General features: G+C 40.0%; 1 protein-coding gene across 9 annotated transcripts in view; it reads right to left on the bottom strand.

The window, feature by feature from the left end:
- LOC100747894 (dystrophin, isoforms A/C/F/G/H) overlaps window positions 1-19,680 on the bottom strand; it is a 445,522-nt gene that overhangs the window by 97,282 nt on the left and 328,560 nt on the right. For all 9 annotated transcript variants that reach the window (XM_033320912.1, XM_033320911.1, XM_012386070.3 and 6 more), the window contains one exon: window positions 3,023-3,195. In XM_033320912.1, coding sequence (XP_033176803.1) covers window positions 3,023-3,195 — 173 coding nt within the window. The remainder of the gene's footprint in view (window positions 1-3,022; window positions 3,196-19,680) is intronic.

Below are 19,680 nucleotides of genomic sequence, written 5' to 3'. Positions count from 1 at the left end.
TAATAAATGGACATTGACTTTAGAATTTTCTTGCTCGCGCTTTGTCTTTTTCTCTCGCTCTTTTCCTAGTTACGCGTTTCAGGTCACCGTGGTAATTTTTCATCGACGAATTTCAAAAGAACTAGCAACGCTCTCTTTTCATCTTTTCCTCCAGAATTGAAAGATGAATGGAGTTTTTCACCGGCGAACGTTGAAAAAACAGCGCCCCGGTAATTTTTCACCTACGAATTTCACAAACTAGCGAACGCTTTACTGTGCTTCTATTTTTGTCTTCGGAAGATGGGCGCTGAGTACGCGGTTGGTAAACACGGAAACGCAGAGTATTTAAGCCCCGATGAAATTTTTGGAATCAAATATATTTCGTCCTACCTCCACGCCGTTAAAAAAGATAATAGTTTTGCCATTAAAACAATAAACAATTATAAATAATCGAGACTGCATACCTACTATTGTAAAATATAAAATAATATCTGAACGAACAATCTGCTAACATTGTAATATTAGTATCTAACAAAAATGATAAAAAGTCGCGAATTATGGTCGATGGAGCAAAGAGACGCAGGTGAATAGTATTGAAATAACGAAAAACAAAGTTTCACTTGTATCGCAAATAAAAAACAGAATCGCTGATTATTAGAACCGAAACAAAAGAGGAGAAATTATCGGTCCTTGCACAGAATGGGTTGAAGTTCTTAAATACGAAACTCTCATCCGATCGCTTCCTTCGGATAACGCAATAGAATATTAATTCCACTAACCGAATTCCAAATGCTGATTCGGAGAACTCAAATTACCATGTAACAAACGTAAACCCTGATTGTAATCCGGGCACGCATCGAGCATCGACCGACTAAAATCAATATGCTCCTTAATAATCCAACCTGGTTGGAGTCGGTGCGATCGGAGCAGAGGTTTTGCGATGTCAAAGCAGCGTCGCGGCTTCGAAGTTTCACGGAGAATCCCGTGAGAGTTTCTCATCACAACGCATCGATAGGGTTGGAACCGAGGCCAGGTCGAACGTCAAAGATCCAGAGGGTAGGGGCGAAACGGTAGCTCTTTCGTCGCTACAATTTCTGCTTACGTATTACCGCGACGCATAACTGCTACGTTATCAAAGGAGAATGGCGCTCGGAGAATTTCCGGCTTCATAGTTAACCTACTGCGTGCGCACGGCCACTGACCCGGTGCGCCCGGCTTTGGAAATCTTTGGAATTGTTCGCGCGTCAAAAGCCATTGTTCCGGCAATGTTGTCACGAGAATAATTCTCGGTTCGTTGTCACGCGGATTTACGAATTCTTTTTAAGATTTTCAACCCTTTTTTCCCGCCGTTCCGTCATTGTTGTCGTTCCTCGGCGTTAATCGCGTTAATCGCTGTTTCAAAATATGCATTTAAGCGTGTATACATTGTCTCGTACAACGTGCGTTATCTTTTCTCTCGTGTTTTCCCTTTCTCCGTATTAGCAAGGTACATTGTTCTTCCCTTTTCTTCCTTTTAGGCTCTTTTTTCTCGTTTTAGTTTGCGTCGAATGATGCCGGTTAAACGTCAACCTCTGTTTCAAGCACAAAAATTGAAGGATATTAAGGCAGGCGTGGATTTCGTTGACGTTGATGGTATTTTTCCACGTTATCTTTTTCCTATTTGTCGCGAGCAAAACTGGAAACTGCAAATACACGCGCACAATTGGAAATACCCTGCGCGTTTCCAAGTTCCTCTGTAGCATTTTTGCACCGGCGATTTTCCTAACTCGACCGTTCACATTCCACGGCCGTCGCGAGAACAGTTTGACATTGGTTTAATGCGTTTTTCAAATATTCAACGGATTAATAAATCGATCGGCACGCGAAATGGAATCTGAAATCAAGTTTTCGGAAGTAAACGGCCCGTCCAGTAGGGAGCGAAAAACAGAAACGAATAAAAAATATCAAACGAGACAAAGGTAGAAAAAAATCGCGTTCGTGTTGTTTCGATCCCAGACGAAAAATTTCCACGTGGCAACGAAGGAAAGTGCATTGGCTCGCAAATTTGTTTCCGCCATTTTCGTACGTTCGTTCTCTCGTCAATATGACACGTGCATCTCTTTGGATTTACTTTTTAACCAACGACCTTGCTCACCGCGAACGTATTAAAACATCCGAGAAGAAAATGTCAAACGAAATGACACGAGAAAACTTTACATACAAGCGATCGAATAAGTACAGAGGCATAGTTAATGCAACGTTTAACATGCTATCAGTTGTTTCCTGCGGAAAAAACACTTTGATCCGAAAAGAAAATTCGACCAATTCGATACAATTCGCCAATCTAATAGCCAGCAGGAGTACGCTAAAACCCGATAATATTTTCAGATCAAAGTCAATCTCTTTCTTTTTTTTTCCTTCACATTTCATCTTACTCCAACCTTTATCTCACGTTCCACCAATTACTTCTTCCTATTTCGTCTTTCGTTTTCGCGCGCTTCCTTCTCTATACACTACTCTTTTTCATCTTCTTTTCCACGTTATTCTCTGCTCGTTACACACCACCGCTCCCCAATCCTCTTCTCCTCATATAACGCGTCATTCACTTTCTTTTTCACTCTATATATTTTTCAAGCTTCTATTTTCCTTAAATCTCGGTTCGCCACTTTCCCACATTTTTCCTCCAAGCACCCTCCGTCCTTTTTTTTCACCAGACCGATAACCCAACTCTTGGCCGTCGCGTTTCAACTTATCCCCCGTATAATTCATTCTTCCACGCCGCGATCTCGCGCTGAATTCTCTACGGCCACTTCTCGCCGGTTAGATACTCGGCCGCAATCAAAATGGAACGTCTGTCTCGAAACGGCGCACCTGTTACCGCTCACGGGAGCTGAAAACTTCGCCGTTCCACCTGTCATCGTTCTCACCGCGAACGCTAATTGGATTGAAAAAAGAAACGGATAATGTAGGATAGAGGAAAAACAGGAGGATGGAAGAACCATAATGGAGACAAGGGAAGAGAGTAGAAAAAGAAATGAGAAAAAGCGGTACGGTCGTCACTTACCTTATCGCCATACTCTTCGCTTTCAAGTGATGCCATCGCTGGTTCATCTCGTCCAGACGTCGTTGCAGCATAACCGCGTCATCCTGGCTGGCCAGAGAACTTAACAACTTCCGGCCAGTACCATTCAGGGATGCGTACACGTCTCGGTGTGTCTCGATTTCCGATTGCAGGTCCTGAAACATCCAAACAAAAGGTAACGTAAATTTTTCTTTAATTTTGTATTATATAAGAACCGAATTTTTAATGGTTGATGTCAATCCTCAATTAGTACCAATGGGTTTTAGTTTCAGGCGATGTACAACGAAGAGCATAGGTCAAATATTACGTAGAATTTTAGTACGTTTTTCGTTACGGTTTATATTGTGCGTTGTAGGCGACGAAGGCTATCGATAAGATTTTTAATACAATGAAAAATAAATAATTCAATATTAATTCAAATTATCGTAGTCACCATGATCCAATGATGCCAATTGAGAATTGTTTTTATTCTCTTTATTCGTAAATATTAATTTAGTAAAATTAGCGAGAACTATCGCTCCTATTCCACTAAATTGAACGTTTGTTTAATTTAATACGTTTCTACGATCAGTATTGTCGTATATATCAGTATTGTATGTTTGGTTTCTGTAATAAATTAAGTTGCGCCTATGAAAAGGACAACGCTTCCCAAACCCAAATAAATTTTTCCATTTCTCGTATTCTCGTGACGAAAAACAGAAGTGGCAAAAATGTCGACCGACGCGTTACTCGTACAAACTAATCAAAACTGTGCAGGATTGAACTGGGATACGGAACTTCAAACAGAGACATTGTAACCAACTGTAACACAAGCGAAAAGCGTAACTTCATAGCGTGGCGTATACAGAAGCGTTAAGAACAAACAATATATAAAATAAAAAGCGATCGATACAAATTACCGTGTACGATGAAATTTACGATCGTTGCGTAATCATCGCGCAAGCTAATTTTGCCACTAGTTAAAATATCTCGTGATCAACGAACGATGTTATTATCGAAGAAACATTCCATGTTAGCGTGAAATATCCGACGTAGAAAATTTCAAGAATTCGCGCAATATCGCCCTGGGATTTTCTCGACGGGAGAGTACCCTGTGGAAAGTATACGCCGAAAATAGGGGGAAAAGAGAACAGTGTTTCGTCATCGTGATGACGTGAATTGCGGCGAACGCTTGGCCAGAAGTGATTTATGCCGGGTTCCCCATGTACGTCCAAGCTTTGGGTCCACAGTTGACGTGCGCCGATGAAAATAAATCGAGGTCGATGCAAGTGAATTAAGAAATATTCGTTGCCCCGCGCTCTATATACTCCACGCAATTTCCACAGGTAGCAGGATCCGAACAGGAAAATTTTCGTTCAAAATCAAACGTAAAACATGGTTTCGTTTCTGCAACTTGCTACTCGCCGTAAGCGGATTTCACATTTTTCCATTCCTTTCTCGTGCATCGTAAAATCGATGCAGATGCAATCGGTGATTTAGGAGAAACACTGTTTTATGGAAATTTATTTATGGATACTGTGTATATATTGGTATTTACAGCGAAAGATGTATAGCCTCTCTCTGTTTTGGAATTTAAATTTATATGGTTTATGTAAAGGCTAAATTCTAAAAAGTAAAAAAGTATGGCGTCACATTGAAGCACTTACTGTTAAATTGTACATGCGTTTTGCCAAATTGTATCTATACTAAATTGCATAATACGTACCGTACTAAATCGCAACTGTAACTACCTGCTACTAAATTGCGACTGTAACTACATGTTACTAAATTGTACATGTTGTACATTTACAGTTTAATAAATTTAGTAGTATCTAGTTAGTTAATTTAGATCCTTCAAAATAACGGAACATCCTTTCGCTTTTTACAATTTATCGTTCGTATAAATACTATACGAATGATTGGTTGTATCATAAAAGTGTCGAGGAAATATTCTTACGGCGAATATCCACGATTCAAATAGAAACTAGCGACGAGACTAGCTTTAAGGGATGATCATCCAACTACTGTACAATTCCGGTAAAGCCGACTGTCGAAAAGAAACCGTATGAATCATCCAAACGTTCTAACCGTGCAATTTTAAACTACCCTCAAAATCCTACGAACCTCCCCATTCACAATCATCCCCTTCACAATGAATTCTCCATTCGCCGTGAAGGTATAGTTCGCCAAAAACCACCCCTAACGCACAATGAAATCTGTCGTAAGAAATGATTAAACAGACGGAATGTCATCCTGTGACGATCAGACATTCAGGTCACAGCGGAGTTAAGAAGAATCGGTGAATATCCAAAAGCCTAAGAGAGGGTATTTTCGTTGGAAAAGAAAGCCACTCGTATGTTCCATCCTGTTGGCGAATTTTCTCCACTACGGGGGATGCGGACAATAATTCAATAGCCTTTCTTCTCGGGCCACGGATGTTAACTTCTATAATTCAAACAAGTACAGATTGAAAGTCGTTCCGGAATTGAATGCACGCTGTTTTCCGTTTCGCATCTCCGTTTTGCGACTCTACTAGTTTACTGTAGATAGATGATAAATAAGTTATAAATGAATAGTTAACCAGCGAAGAGTTTGATTAAAAGATGACCTCGCGTACTAAATAATAGACCGAGCATTTCTACGAATTTATGGGGAAATTTGGAAATGCGAAATATATAAATATTTGAATATGCAGAAATACGTAAAATATCTAAAGCGTAGTATTCTCTATGATATTTGATACGTAAAAAAATTTCCTATGTTGATTTTTTTTTTTAAATTATATTCAAAAAATATGAACTTGCATAAAATAATTGGCAATCTATGAAGTAATCGGTGATTTCTGGGCTACTGCGAGTTCTAAAACGAGGGTCCACTGAGTTTCACTGAAGTTTCCAGTTAGGAAAGCCAAAACTATTGGAATTCAGGAATTCTATGGAAGAGATATTTTTTCCAAACACGAATCTCTCTTGAATCAACGCAGTTGACGCGTGTAAAGGTTGCATCATAAAACGTAGACGATTCCATGGCAGAGAATGTACCGAGAGTGATGCACAGCTCCGGCGGAATTTATGTGGGCGATAACACTTTCGGAGAACCGACTGTTCGCCATTTCAGATGGAAAACGTTGGCTCGCAAATTGTTAGTTTGTAAAAGGTATTTGAATTTTTTACGATCGCCATTGTATCATCTAATGAAATATCGTTCACGCTGGAAATGTTTGAAAAATCCTATCGTTCCTTTTGATATTTCTTTTAAAAGATTGCACAATAAAATGATAAAAAGGTTGATTTAAACGAATTATGGAATAAAAAGTATCGACAGTCGTAAAAATAACAAGATATCTGGAATTGATTGGTATGGTGGAACAGCTGCTGCATGGCTTTTTTATCGCTTCTACGTGTTCGACGCGGTAAAGTTGCGTCCACAATTTACGGTACAACCTGTACACCGGAGAGGAAGAGCGGCAAACATAGATGGCAAATATTGTGGTACACGATGTGCAGCGGTGCAAGGAACTTGTTTCAAAAGCGTCGGGGTACATCCATCAAAACGCTTTTCGTCAGAGTGCTGGTCGAAAGTGCGAATCGGTGACGTTTAATTGGAACACCAGATATCTGAACGATGAAGTTTGATAGCTGTGGTTGGATTAATCGTCGGCCGAGTATACGCCAACGTTCACACACGTTGAAAATTCTCCATTTTATTATACTGCGTTGTTTTTTTGTATTACTGTAGAAATGTAGTATGTGTGAAACGATAGAAAAATTGTTATGTCTTTGTCCAGTCGTGAACGTAAACAACGAGTAATCTTATTCTTCTATTATCCGTATATGTATGCAGAAAATGCCAAAAGCGATCGATTGTCCGATCAACGTCCAATCTCATTCGCTGATCCAGCTCGAATTGCTGTACTTAGGAAAAGTGAAATTTGCACGCTATACTTTCTTTACAACGTGGGATAATTTTCTACGATAATGTTCAATTTCGCAGAAAAGAGTTTAGAGAAGAAAGCTAACACTTTTCTGCTGTTTGCCAATCAAGTATCACATCGTAGGATACCGATCGATCTCGAAGAGGCTGGAGGATACGTCTTAACGGCGCACTTTCAATGCAGATTAAATTTTCCGAGTAATGGGTGAGTATAAAGTGACCCCGGTGAACCGATGCAAAGAAGAAAGAAGCGTTTAGAAGAAATTCGATGGGTAGATGGGCTGGAAAAAACGCAAAATGTAAAGGGTTTTTAGCCAGTCGACGGCGTTCGTGCTTCTTATCGGACCAACCGCCCTGCAATTACGCAAATAGCGCGTTATCGATGGCGCGTCATGAACGATAAAATCGCTCCATTTTTCCTCCGCCTGTCCTTTTTCCTTTCGTTCTCTACAATTTTAGTTTTCGCGAAGATATAGAAGGAAGGACTCGGAAGATTTTCGCTGGTGATTTTATCCTTCGTTTAAACTCATATATACAGGAAATTAATTGTCGAGACGCTTGATAATGAAGTTCACGCGAAAGTCTAGATGTACGGAGTATTCCGTGCGACACCGTTGAAAACGCAGCAGAATACTTCGGCACGTTCCAATATCGTTTCAATATCGTAATATTCTTGTAACACTCTAGAGGCCAGTGTGACGATTCGTAGAACTGCAGAAGGTTTCGCGATATTGTTGCAAATTTTTAATTACTCCGAGGGTTATGCGAAAGCTTCGTAACAATTTTCAGATTGCTCAGAAATTTCTGTGAATATGGATTTTTAATTCATCGCGTTCCAAGTTCCTTTTTACAAAGCTACAAAATGGTATATATATATATATATATATAGTTCAGAACGTAAAATTAAAAAAAGAATGTTTTTACAGCTTATTCTCTTTGCCAATATCACGTGTTTAATAGACCGTTCTTTATGCGTCCAACTAGTTTTGCAATCTGCGTATTTTACAGTTTCAAATATTCCATAAATGCAAAATATCGGCAGTACAGCGATTAAAAAATTACGAATCACAAAATGACCCGGCTGCTCGATTATCTCAGTGACGATCCGCGCAAACATCGGTAATTAAATCAATTTCGCGTGCGTTTGTATGGCCACGATTCAATTAGAGCGGCGAATCCTTACGCTCGAATCGAAGTGCAGGTTTGCCCGCGGCGAAGCGAGAAGCATATTACCTGTTCCCATGCCAAGGACGTAATATTACGTCTGGGAGGCGAGATCGCTTTATTGCCTGGTGTTGCGGCTCCTGATAATATTTCGAACACATGGCGTACACACGTAATTGCCAAAGGAAAACACGGTTACGCGGCCGCCTCGCGAATAATATCCACGTTCCATCAATCATCGAACGCGAAACACGTAACGAGCCGAGATATTCCGAGCCGCGACGAGACAAACGACTTCCTTCGTTAATTACGCTATTTACGATCGGCTGACGACGCTTCAAATTCTTTCACGTAGCACCTAACACGTTTAAACAATGTTGTTTTATCGCTATATCATACTGCAGTGCGTATGACGATCGACTTAAATCAAACGAAAGAGGAAACTGCTGTGATCGAGTCTATAAAAATTTGTTTTTATTACCCTGGTCTTGCGAGGGTAAATTTAATATCTTGCTTGTCTCGTACAATGATTTATTAAGCAATAACGCTTGCGAATCGACAAGAGGCAGATCGTACAGAGAAACAGAGTTTTAAAAAGTCCTGCTTAGACTTTAAGCGATATAAACCTTTATGGTCAGACAACTTCTCAAAAGAGTTTATTAATATCAGATATAATTTCGCTTATAAAATATTCCTCCTTTTAAGTTATTAGCAAACGTGTTACCGCAGGAGAAAATTGAATAAACAAATTTCGCTAATAATATTATTTTAGTTACGCCTGGTGACTTCATCGATGGCGGTTGTGATTCGAATTACCAACGTCCTTTTGTTCGTTTAATTCAGACAACGTACTGTATATTAATTGTAGTCATATCAAAGCATAATTCTCTTTCAGGTTTCTAATTTCTAGACCGTTCATCTAAATTTCATTCATATACGTCCAATTTTCGTGACATTTTCAGCAAACTCCATACATATTCCGTATTAACGTTCTGCGGCTACTCAAGCTGGATAATTGAATTCAAACCAGAGGTCTGTAAACAAAATTCGCGTCGCAATACTCTCCGTAAATCCCTGTCAAATTTTCCAGCCGGATTCCAGGATTTCAGCCTTGCCGAACCTCAATTTCCACTGCCAACTGTTTAGCATTGCTAGCTCTCTGCGACGTGGCTTCCGCCGATGCTACCCGTTCGTCTTTTCGTTGCGTCGTTCACAGGAATTTTCTTCCTTTTTACTCTAATTCCAGCAATTTCGAACATCAATTTATGCGCAGACGAGCAATACGACGTCGCGCAGTGGTCCACGGTTAAAGACTAACCGTGAAAGTTTCGTCGAACTTCAATGATTTCTGAACTAACGCGTTTTATTATCTACTTGCAATTTTCTACCCCTAAGGATCGAGTTTACTTTTCACCATTATTTCATTTATCTCTCCTGCGATTCTTCGAAGATCTTTAGTTTTAATCTCCATCGTTCCTGTAGAATACGTTCCAATCGACAATGCAGATTTTATCGTCTTCACCATCAACTAATATCCCGTGCAAGTTTGATAGCGTATTCCTATCCTCGGCGATATTCTTTTATACGCACGATAAACGTTTCGATTGCACGGTTATTAAATAGTTTCGATTAATTTCATCGTAGCTTGACAAAACGGACGAGCAACGCGACATCGTAGTAAAAATCGTGGAAAATCGCTATGAAATTGAACAAAATTCTATTTCTAACGGTGCACGCGAATATGCAATCCCGTTATCGAAAATGTAAAAGCGGCTAAAAGCTTCGCGCCGTTGCTATAATATGGCAACGACGTCGTGCCGTTTATCCGCGTCAATTCTCTAAGATTTAATCGATCCCATTGGGCACGATGAAAATTTTACATGATACGAAGACGAGCCATTCCGTCGGAAACGACGGAGGGTCGAGCATAATTCAAAGGGGCTTCGTCTTTCGAAGCGGCCTGTTCCACGTGACGTATTTAATCGGCAGTGTCAAGCTTAATCAATGTCTGACACTTAGGCGGTCGGTGACGTGCACGCTGGCGAGGATTTCTAACGGGGAATTGCCGATTACCCGTCGGTATACCGAGATTCCTCGACTGTTCCGCCAGTTGAGAGAGCTCCTTCCCTTGGAGGCGTTACTCCGCAGGGACAAAGCCGGCGAATTTACGTGATCTATGGACGAGACGACCTAAACGGCATTCACATAGAGCCGTGCAACCTTCTTAGCGGTTTGTCACGTCGCGTCGTTGAATGATTTTGCGCGAAAGTTTTGCGAATCGTTAATAAATCGTCGTTTCATTATTTTATGACTGTCGCTATCGCGAGATACCTTTCTCTTATTACAGTAATAAGCGTAATAATTATAATGATACGAAGTTGCTTTGCCGGTTATAAATGTTAGGATGCATAATGGCTATATTTATGGAGACGATCTAACTTTTACTTTGTTTGATATTGTACGTATATTATTATATAACGCGCGTATGATGGGAACGAAGTAACAGGTTTGTTGTAAGATAATTGGCGAATAATAGCAACGTTCCAATGCCTATGATCGATAATGTATTAATTTTTCGACATCGATTAAGCACATCGTCAATCTCTTGTAGTCCAAAACACGTAATAACATTGAACTCGATATTCTATTTCACTCGATTCTTCATAGTTGTAACGTGTAAATCATATTATCTCTTGTTAGAAATGGATTCGATAAAGATACGTGCTACGTAACATAAATGTATCATCGATTGTAAAAATATCGAGTATGAATCGGTTGGAATCAAATTCCAAATGCTGTTCGGACTGCAAAGGATCGAGTGTGCCCCCTGTCGGTTTTCAACATTTTTTTTTCCAGTTTCGTACATGTAGTTGTAGTAGCAAAATGGTTCTTCGAAATCACCGGTGAAATTGAAAACTTTGCGCCACTTTCGAATGGTTGGCTCTTTGATCAGATTAGTAGATCGAAAGTTTCGAATGGAAATGGAGTGTGTTCAGCAAGCGATGGAACTAATACTGGATATACTTCTCTATCGAATTGTTCATCGTTCCATTTGGATTTCGTTTTCCAATTGTTTTCCCAGTGATTCATACCTTTTTTCATTTAATCACCGACGCGGCTTCGCAAAAATGACTGAATTCGCCGCTTTTTTTTTCCGAAACCCGCTGAGAGGATCGTTTCTCTCTACACGAGATCGCAAACAAACCTTATTGAGAAAAAATATTTTTCTGTTAATTGCCCTAGCTATTGCTGACTCGAAGGTAGATTCTCGTATCCACGTCATCGTCTACGATGATTCTATAGTACACAAAAAAAAAAAAAAAAAAAAATAAACAAATTCTGCAATTTTACTTTGTTATTTATACATTTTACTGTCTCGTTCTACATCGGAAAAAGAAAATCAATAAACAAGTTTTTTTTTTATCATCGATTAGATTCTGTTCACCGGAGAGACTGAAACAATTTTTTGGATCTAATAATTTCTTCACTTAGGAGTTCCCTGTCTGTTTATCTGTCATTTCATTTCTCTTCAAAATAAATTATATAATATTTACATCTATAGAAACTAAAACGAACGATTTAAGAGTTGCAACGTTGCATAAATGGCTGACTACGATATAACGTAGTGTAGTAATGACTACGATTCTTTTTTAAATCTCTCAAGCTACCTATTTCGAATAACATGAACCGCAAGATAAACCAAAGATAATCACTGCTCGTCTCAAACGTATCGTCGTGAACGATCAAACATATGCGTTTACCTGTTCGAAGAGATGCAGTTCTGCCAGCAGCATGTAGGAAATGTAGATATACCGTGCGTCGTCCGGTTTCTGCTTGCCACGTGCTCCCCGAGGGAGGTTCCCCTGAAGGGTGGCACGCCCCCCGGGCCAGGTGCCCCCTTTGCGCACACTATCACGATAATCCACCGTAATTACGTACCCGGAAGTTTCACCCTCATCACCCCAACTGTCCAACCCTCTCCTCCAACGTTCCACGTCCTTTACCTGTTCACTCTCTTCGATTTCGACGTTTCGACACTCGATAAATACACGCACGGATTTCCGCCGCTGTCCTCGCACATCCTCCTGCGTCCTCTTTCGTTCCACCACACTGTGCCAGGCATTTTTCTCTCTCGTAATTCTCACCCTCTCACCCACGCACTCCGTTTGGCGACTAACGCGCTTGTTTTCACCGTGATCGACGCAGCAGCTGTATGCAAATGCCACGGCATTTGCTCGAATTATCGATCACTGATTAAACGTTGCACACGGATCTCGTCTGAACGGGTGTCGCGTGATACGTGCGTGCATTTCATACGGCTGACCGATAGCCGTGCAACAGAAAAATCCAGGAACACGTGTCGCGATTTATCGGCAAACAACATTTTAAACAGCCGCGCTAATGAGCACTCGGAACGCTTTGCCTCCAGTTTTTGTCAATAATCGGCGTTTCTATTGGTTGTCGTCGATGGTAGGAGATTGGGTGCCGAGTTGAACGTTCGTCGAACATTGCACAAGTTACGAAGAAAAATTCGCGGACGAATTTGAAGACGAAGAAATTGTATGTACGTCTCGCTGCACTTAACTGTGACTGGGTGTAAACGCGAAACAAGAAAGAAAAATAATAGTACTCTGATGGGACTGATTTCAGTTTTGTAAATTTACGCGTTTAACGAAGCGGAAGTTTGGATCGTATTAATTAATTTATTCAGGGACGACGATTTTCTGAGAAGTTTTAGTCGCACGCTGAAATGCTGGACATTTCGAGTGTATAGTTATTATTCTTTATTTTGTTTTCAGTCACTTTTAAAGGTCTTGTTTAAGTTTTTCTTTTTTTTTTTTTACTAGTTTTCACTTAAGCGGTAAATACAATTTTCAGTTCAGTTTGGTTCGAACAATCAAGGTTCCATCCGTTTTTATCCAAAGGGAAACTCTTAGCTCATACAAGTGCTATCAAATACATCACAACGTCAAGAGCACATCGACTCCATTGTTAGAGAAAATCCAATTCCTTGGAGAAAAATTGGCTTCTTTATCCCCAGATGGATCAAACAAACGATTGCCAATTACACGAACGTTATTCAGTTTCTTATAGGAAACTATCTATTTTATAAACAGTAACATGTCTTTTCCGTTCCAATTATTATTGATTCTTAGATTTCAGACTAGAAATCTAAAGAATAAAGAAAATTCCAACTATGAAAAAGTCAACGAGACAATGCGCTCCAATTCTAACAGCGTAATTTCCCACTTACGACCTAACGATCACCTCATAAAAATTTCTATTATTTTCTAGATTTCGCCATGTTACCGAATTAAAAGACAGAAAGAATTTCAACTACAGAAGCTGAACAGGAAAATCAACCGCAAGTCGAGCTACGTAATTTTCCATTCATAACATCAATTACCAACTATCTAACAGTCATTTTGACCCGTGTGAAGCACAGGTACATATAGAGAGGTACAAAAGCCATCGATTTCAGCCGGAGAAACGATTAGTTCTTGCAGGATTCGAATAGGACGCATCGTGTCAGGCACACGTCCTGGCCATTGTTACGTGGAATCCAATTCCTCGAAGAAAAATTATCCCTTTATCCCAGAAGGGGTTGAACAAACGGCGCTCGAAAGAGGGTTGAGCACTCTCTATCTTGTTACGAAATCAATGACGCGTGTCCACCTCCTTTTTCGAAGCGAGAGCTGGATAAAATGTGGCCTCGAGAATGGAATAGGGGCGCATTCTGTCGGATTAGAAAGCGAGCCATCTTCCTGGACCCGATTGGAACGAGGCTGTGAGACTCTGGTGGCGATCAAAATAAAATATACGAGACGCGGAATCGGGCTACGGGGATGAATAATGCATCGAACGAACAGCTTGTGGTAAGTAACGAGGCGGATTTGTAAAACATCAGGCCTCAACCCTGTCACCACATCCCCGATGAACCGCAAATAATTTAGCTACGTTTCACGCGGTAGTCGACAGAAACGAATTCCACTGATTTTCTTCTTTCCTTATCGAGCAGGATCCCTCGCTATTGAAAATGTATGACGGAGGATTTTTTTACTAATTTATTTTTTTAATTAACGGGCAAGAGCTTTTTGATATCATACATGTGATAAAAGTAATTGCAAGTCGACGAGCAATAGGGAAAAAGTAAGAAGAAGTAAAAGGTATAACAAACACTAAAGTCAAGCGTATAATACTTTTATGATGATTAGTAGTCATCGATTACGACGAGATATCGTCGAAAGTATAGCTTTACATAATAGTCGAAGTTCGTGACTTGAATTAGGAAACATACGAAGTTTTCTTCGCGAGAATGATGGAGATTTGAAAAATAATTTGATTGGTTGAAGATTTTTTCGAAATGTCGATACAAAGGATTGGTAATTTTTGAAGTATTTTTCTCATTTAGAATCGTTTCTTTTCTTTAAACCGTTTTGATACTTATAAGTAGATTTAATCCGAGATAAATGAGCAGGATAACGAGTCTGAATAAAATATACGATATTCGAAAGATAAATCTTGATTTTTCTCTTCGTTCGAATGATTCCATCTTATTGTCCGTTCTAACACTTTCGTAAACCTGAATCTTTGTCTTTTCGAATCTTCTTATCTTCGTCGAGAAGATAAAACCAAGTGGAATTAAAAAAGAAGAAACGAATATTCGCGTGAAATATAAATCTATTCATAGAAAATTTTTCGAGACCCCTTTCGTCGTTTATGAAACTCCATTATCCCTTGGAGAATTGCACCGTTGGCATTGGGAAACGCGAGACAATAACTCGATCCGAGATTAGCGCGTCGTTTCGCTTCGAAATCGAATATTATTTCTTGAAACGAAGTTCCCGACGGCTCGTGGGAATTTTCAGAAGCATAAGGTGTGTTCCCCTTTAGATTGATAACAATTTCCAGCGAATGAAATGCAAAGTGAATGTCGTACTTGCAAACGAGTTCGAAGGGAGTCCCGTCGTCACTTTTTCGCCTCACGCGGACTCAACGAGGGAAAAAGTCTCTTTCTGGAGGACGAAAAGAACGAAAAGTTGCCGGCGAATAACTCGAGTTCTAGGGTCTTCAACGATGCAGATTTCTTCGTTGTTCCGACTAACTGTGACAATCACGGGAAACTCTCTGTATATTCTTCGGATAAAGTCGGATGGCAGCTTTTATGATGGATTAAAAAAATCTGTCACGAAGCAAAGAAAAGTTCGCGAAACTACCACTTCCCCGATAATTCGCAAGTTCCTCGATTCTATTTATTATTTCTTTTCTTTTCATAACTTCGATATCTTTTAGGAACAATAAGAAAGGAAGAAAAATCGAACGAAAGAAGAACGCAAGACGTTATAAATGTATCAGTTTTTTCTAATCTTTACACGTCTGTGAATTCGACCAAGCGTTCCATAAGCTCCAGCTTATTGGATATTTATTTAAAAACTACGACACATAACATAGAAACGTGTAACTTGAATCTGTTAACTTTTCTTATCGTTTCAATTTCATTAACAAAGATATTATATCTAAAATTGCAAAGTGTAAAATTGTCATAACTGGGCTTGATTTTCAATCTCCTAATTATCGGTTAACTCGGTTAATAAATCGATATCCATACGAAAGTGAGCGTGTGTTTAATCCAGACCTGTTCAATGCCTCAAACGTTAAAATATAATTTTAAGATCACGTTCCCTAAACTTCTAAAATATTCCTCGAACATTGAAACGTAGCTGCACGATATTTTTCTCCAAATCTCAAAATAAAAATTAATTCAACATCAAAAAGATCGCCAATACGTCAGACTTTGGTTTTTCATCCACTCGGTTGGTTTCCTCGCGACTACCAGACACGCGTCGTTCATTTTTTTCTCATCGTCGGTGGATAGGGGTTGGCAAAGCTACGGGTCGTCGACGGAACCCATTAACGGCGTCCACGGTTCGGCACTCTTTTTCCCCCCTCTGCTTTCGTCTCGATTCGTTTCGGACCCGACGAGAGGGCGAAGCCTGTCACACGAGCTTCGTCAAAAACTGAAACGAGAATCATTTCCCTTGCCCTTGTTCCCTCTGGCGGGGTAAGCAGGGACAGCAGCGGAGAAAATTTCATTTTAATATCATCTAAATGTCATGGCACCGCTGCAAACCGTACGGAAGAAGCGCCGCTGTCGTTTGTCTTCTGTCGAAAACACATGGCATAACTTTCGCGACGAGTGACTGCCAGAGAAACGAACGACAGAAAGAGCATCTCTCTTTTCGTCGAACGTTTTGACAAATAACGAAACAATTCCACGAATTTCGGTTATTACGTGCGCCGAGTTTGCGAGCGTCATTTAGTTACTTATATGGATTAGCTTCTAATATCACAGAAGGCTACGGAAAAGAGATAATATTGGAAGGATTGTCGTTCTTTTTTTTATTTACCCTGCAATTTATTATTATCTATAGCATTGCCGTTTGACAATCGAACTTATGGAGGTAAATCGTATTTTTTTTCTTCCAAGAATCGAACATTAATCATATAATTGGACAATGAAATTGAGAAATCGACGTAAAGAGGTCGGAGGTGATCGATCGAAAGCTCGTCGACACCGAAACTAAAATCGTATTTCGTCAGAGAATCGTTTACGCTTCTATACCAAGGCAAAGTTAAGTTCAGTTTACTCTATATACATATATCAATGGTATTTCCAAAACGAATTGTAAAGATCCAAATATTTAATGTATAAAGATCTAAAGATGAAACTACAGCAAGAAATTACAACACTCCTATAATCTTTTACTGCTACCATATTCTTGATAGCTCTCAATTTTCCTTCAAGTTAAACTCGATGTCAGTGAGTTAAGGCGGAACTCCATTCTAAATATTAGGAATAGACATTACGCAGGCGAAGAAGGTTTCTCATAGAACGTATTAGCTTCACTCTTGTTTCGCGAGCAGTCAACGAGAATCTTGTTCAACGTACGAGAAGATCGAGGCGGATGTTAATACCGGTGGTTCAGGCTCTGATAGAGAAATTGGTGTACCAACCACCAACGTAATGTTACTGAAAGAGGCCGATGGGAACAAGGGATGGGTTAAGCGGCTTGCGGACGATTAGAGAGCGCCGCAGCAGCCATCGTCGCGCTCCAGCTTCATCCCCATTGGCGATCAAAACCCAACTACCTCGTGGTTCGGTTAAATACAAAGTACCGAAAACTGGCCTCTCTTTCTTCCTTTGTACCTTCTTTTCTGTTTTTTCCTCCCCGTTTCGTCCAAAATTTCCAACAGGATTTACCGCGAAATTTGTACTTATGATCTTCTCTGCGCCTCGACTTTGAAGGACGTAGATTTTTTTCCATCGTAGGCTTCGTAGAAAAGTTTGCTTTGCTGGGTGATCCGAATTTAATAAAAAATCTAAATTCGAAAGGGTCTGGAGTTTAAAGATTTTAGATTCTAAAACTATCGCATACTAAGAATTCTGCATTTTGAAGATTCTAACGAGGGTTCTGAATCGTAAAGATTCAAAACGCGAAAGATGTTGGATTTGAAAAGTGGCAAATTCCAAAGATTCTGGATATGAAGACTCCAAGGACCGGGATTAAAAATCTGTTAATTTTCCAAGCTGGATTTATTGAAATTTTGCATTCGTTACTGAAAAGGAAATATCCAATTTTCTAGGATCCTATAGTTGTTCCTTGGAGCCAAAGAAACTTCATACGTTTTCGTTCCCGCGCAAAGGAGGTCGATTTCCAAGGGGTCAAAGGCAAATAGACGAAAAGGCGTTAGCGCGAAACATGTCTATATCGGATATGAAACTTCCTTCGGGAGATGGAACGCAGGACATCGTGTACCAGCTACCGCATACTCGGGATATCTCCGGAATCGTAGCCGAGGTTCTCGGGAAAAGTTTCACGAAGGAACGTCGACAAAGATCGCGGAAATGTCGGGCCAAAGTCCGGTCAAGTGACCGGGGAAACTATCAGCATCCTCTAAAATCAAATTTCCTGTCCTCTACAAAAAAAAAAAAAAAAAAAAGGGAGAAAAAGGGAAGACTATAAAATACGTTCCTTCAAACACCGTCGAACTCAATGCTTTTTTTTCTTTTTTTGAAACATCAAAATGACTTCTTTAAAAAATACACCGACCAAACGCATGGAAAAAGATAAATCTTCGATAGAAATCCTAATATTCATTTGTCTCTACGTGTCTGCAAATAAAATTCGGTTTTCCATTCGTCGCCAGGGAAAGAATAAGCCCTCGTGAGTGATCCTGATGGTCAATAAACGCGGAGCGAGATATTTTCCGAACGCCAGGGATCGTATATCGACGACCAGTGAGAGATTTGACCAGCTATACCACGAAAGTGTTTTTTTTTCCTTCGACGAACCATTAGATCGAGTTTCACGATCGTGATCGACGGTCAACACTTTCTTCGCCAGAGAACCGAACGGCTGTCACCGACGGGTTCGCCGGTTTTATGAGCCATCAGAACGATGCTCTTTACGATTCGTCAATTTCCCGACCGCTTCGCGTCCATCTCATCCGGCCACTCGTAAAAATCACGCTACTTCGCAAAAGGATCTTCGCCCGATAACCACTACGTAGCGGCTTTCAAAAATATCTGCTTCCTTACCAGCTTTGGTAGGTCGTACTCGATAGATATTCAGAGAATTTATATTTACGAACGTGATTTTCTTCTTATTGTCAATTTGATTAGTTTCTACCCGGTCTCGTTACAATTGCCAATATCGATTTCGACGTTCAGACTTACGGTTAACACGATATTATTATATTATTTACATAATTCCAGATATTCTTCCAGATACACGCTTTCTTAATTCTTTACCGCGAAATTCCATACCGCAGGCTACTCAAATGTCGAACGTTTTTAGCAATAACAGATATCCTCGTAAAATAGACGCAGCCTTGCAAAATTTTCATAGCTTCAGCTTTATAAATTCTAAACTTTTACAATGAAAATTTTCTTATTATAACACCAACCGCCGTCAGAGATATTCTCTACGTACTGTTACAATAAGTTCACCTGTAATCATATAAACATTTTCGAAAAAAGAAAAAGAAGAAGAAAAGTGTCCAGTCTCCATTCATCGTCCAAAGCCATTAGCGAAATTAGAAGAACCGTATAAATTGAAGGGTCTTCGTCTGTCGTTACACAGGGGATGCGAAAGAGGAATTAGAAACGTTTAAGAAAAAACAACTGGCTACAGATTAGAAGTCACGTGGAAACGGAACTTTCTCGTAAAAAAATTAGAAGGATGGTAAAAGGCTAATGAACGAGAAGGACCGATCCGAGTGGGAAGGATCCGGCAGCAACGACGGATCAATACCAGGGTTTTCCACGTATTCGAAATTCGGACATCGGTCGGTGACGATACGATTTTGTGCTTTTGGATTACGATCGTTCTGGTTGCCTGCTGCTATGTACATGCTCGAGTTTACCAGCTGGTGACGAGGCATATCACTGTTCGAGCTTTTAACCCGTCGTAAACGTTTATTCGAAGATTTGTTGCGCGTACACACCCGTGTTACGTTGTTCGAGCGGCTTTCAGTCTTTTTTTTTTTTTTTTTTTTTTTTT

This window comes from Bombus impatiens, unplaced genomic scaffold (genome assembly GCF_000188095.3).
Source record: "Bombus impatiens unplaced genomic scaffold, BIMP_2.2 scf_0377, whole genome shotgun sequence".
NCBI lineage: Eukaryota > Metazoa > Arthropoda > Insecta > Hymenoptera > Apidae > Bombus > Bombus impatiens.
The sequence above is the reverse complement of the archived record's forward strand: the minus strand, read 5'-3'. Positions and strand labels throughout refer to the sequence as shown.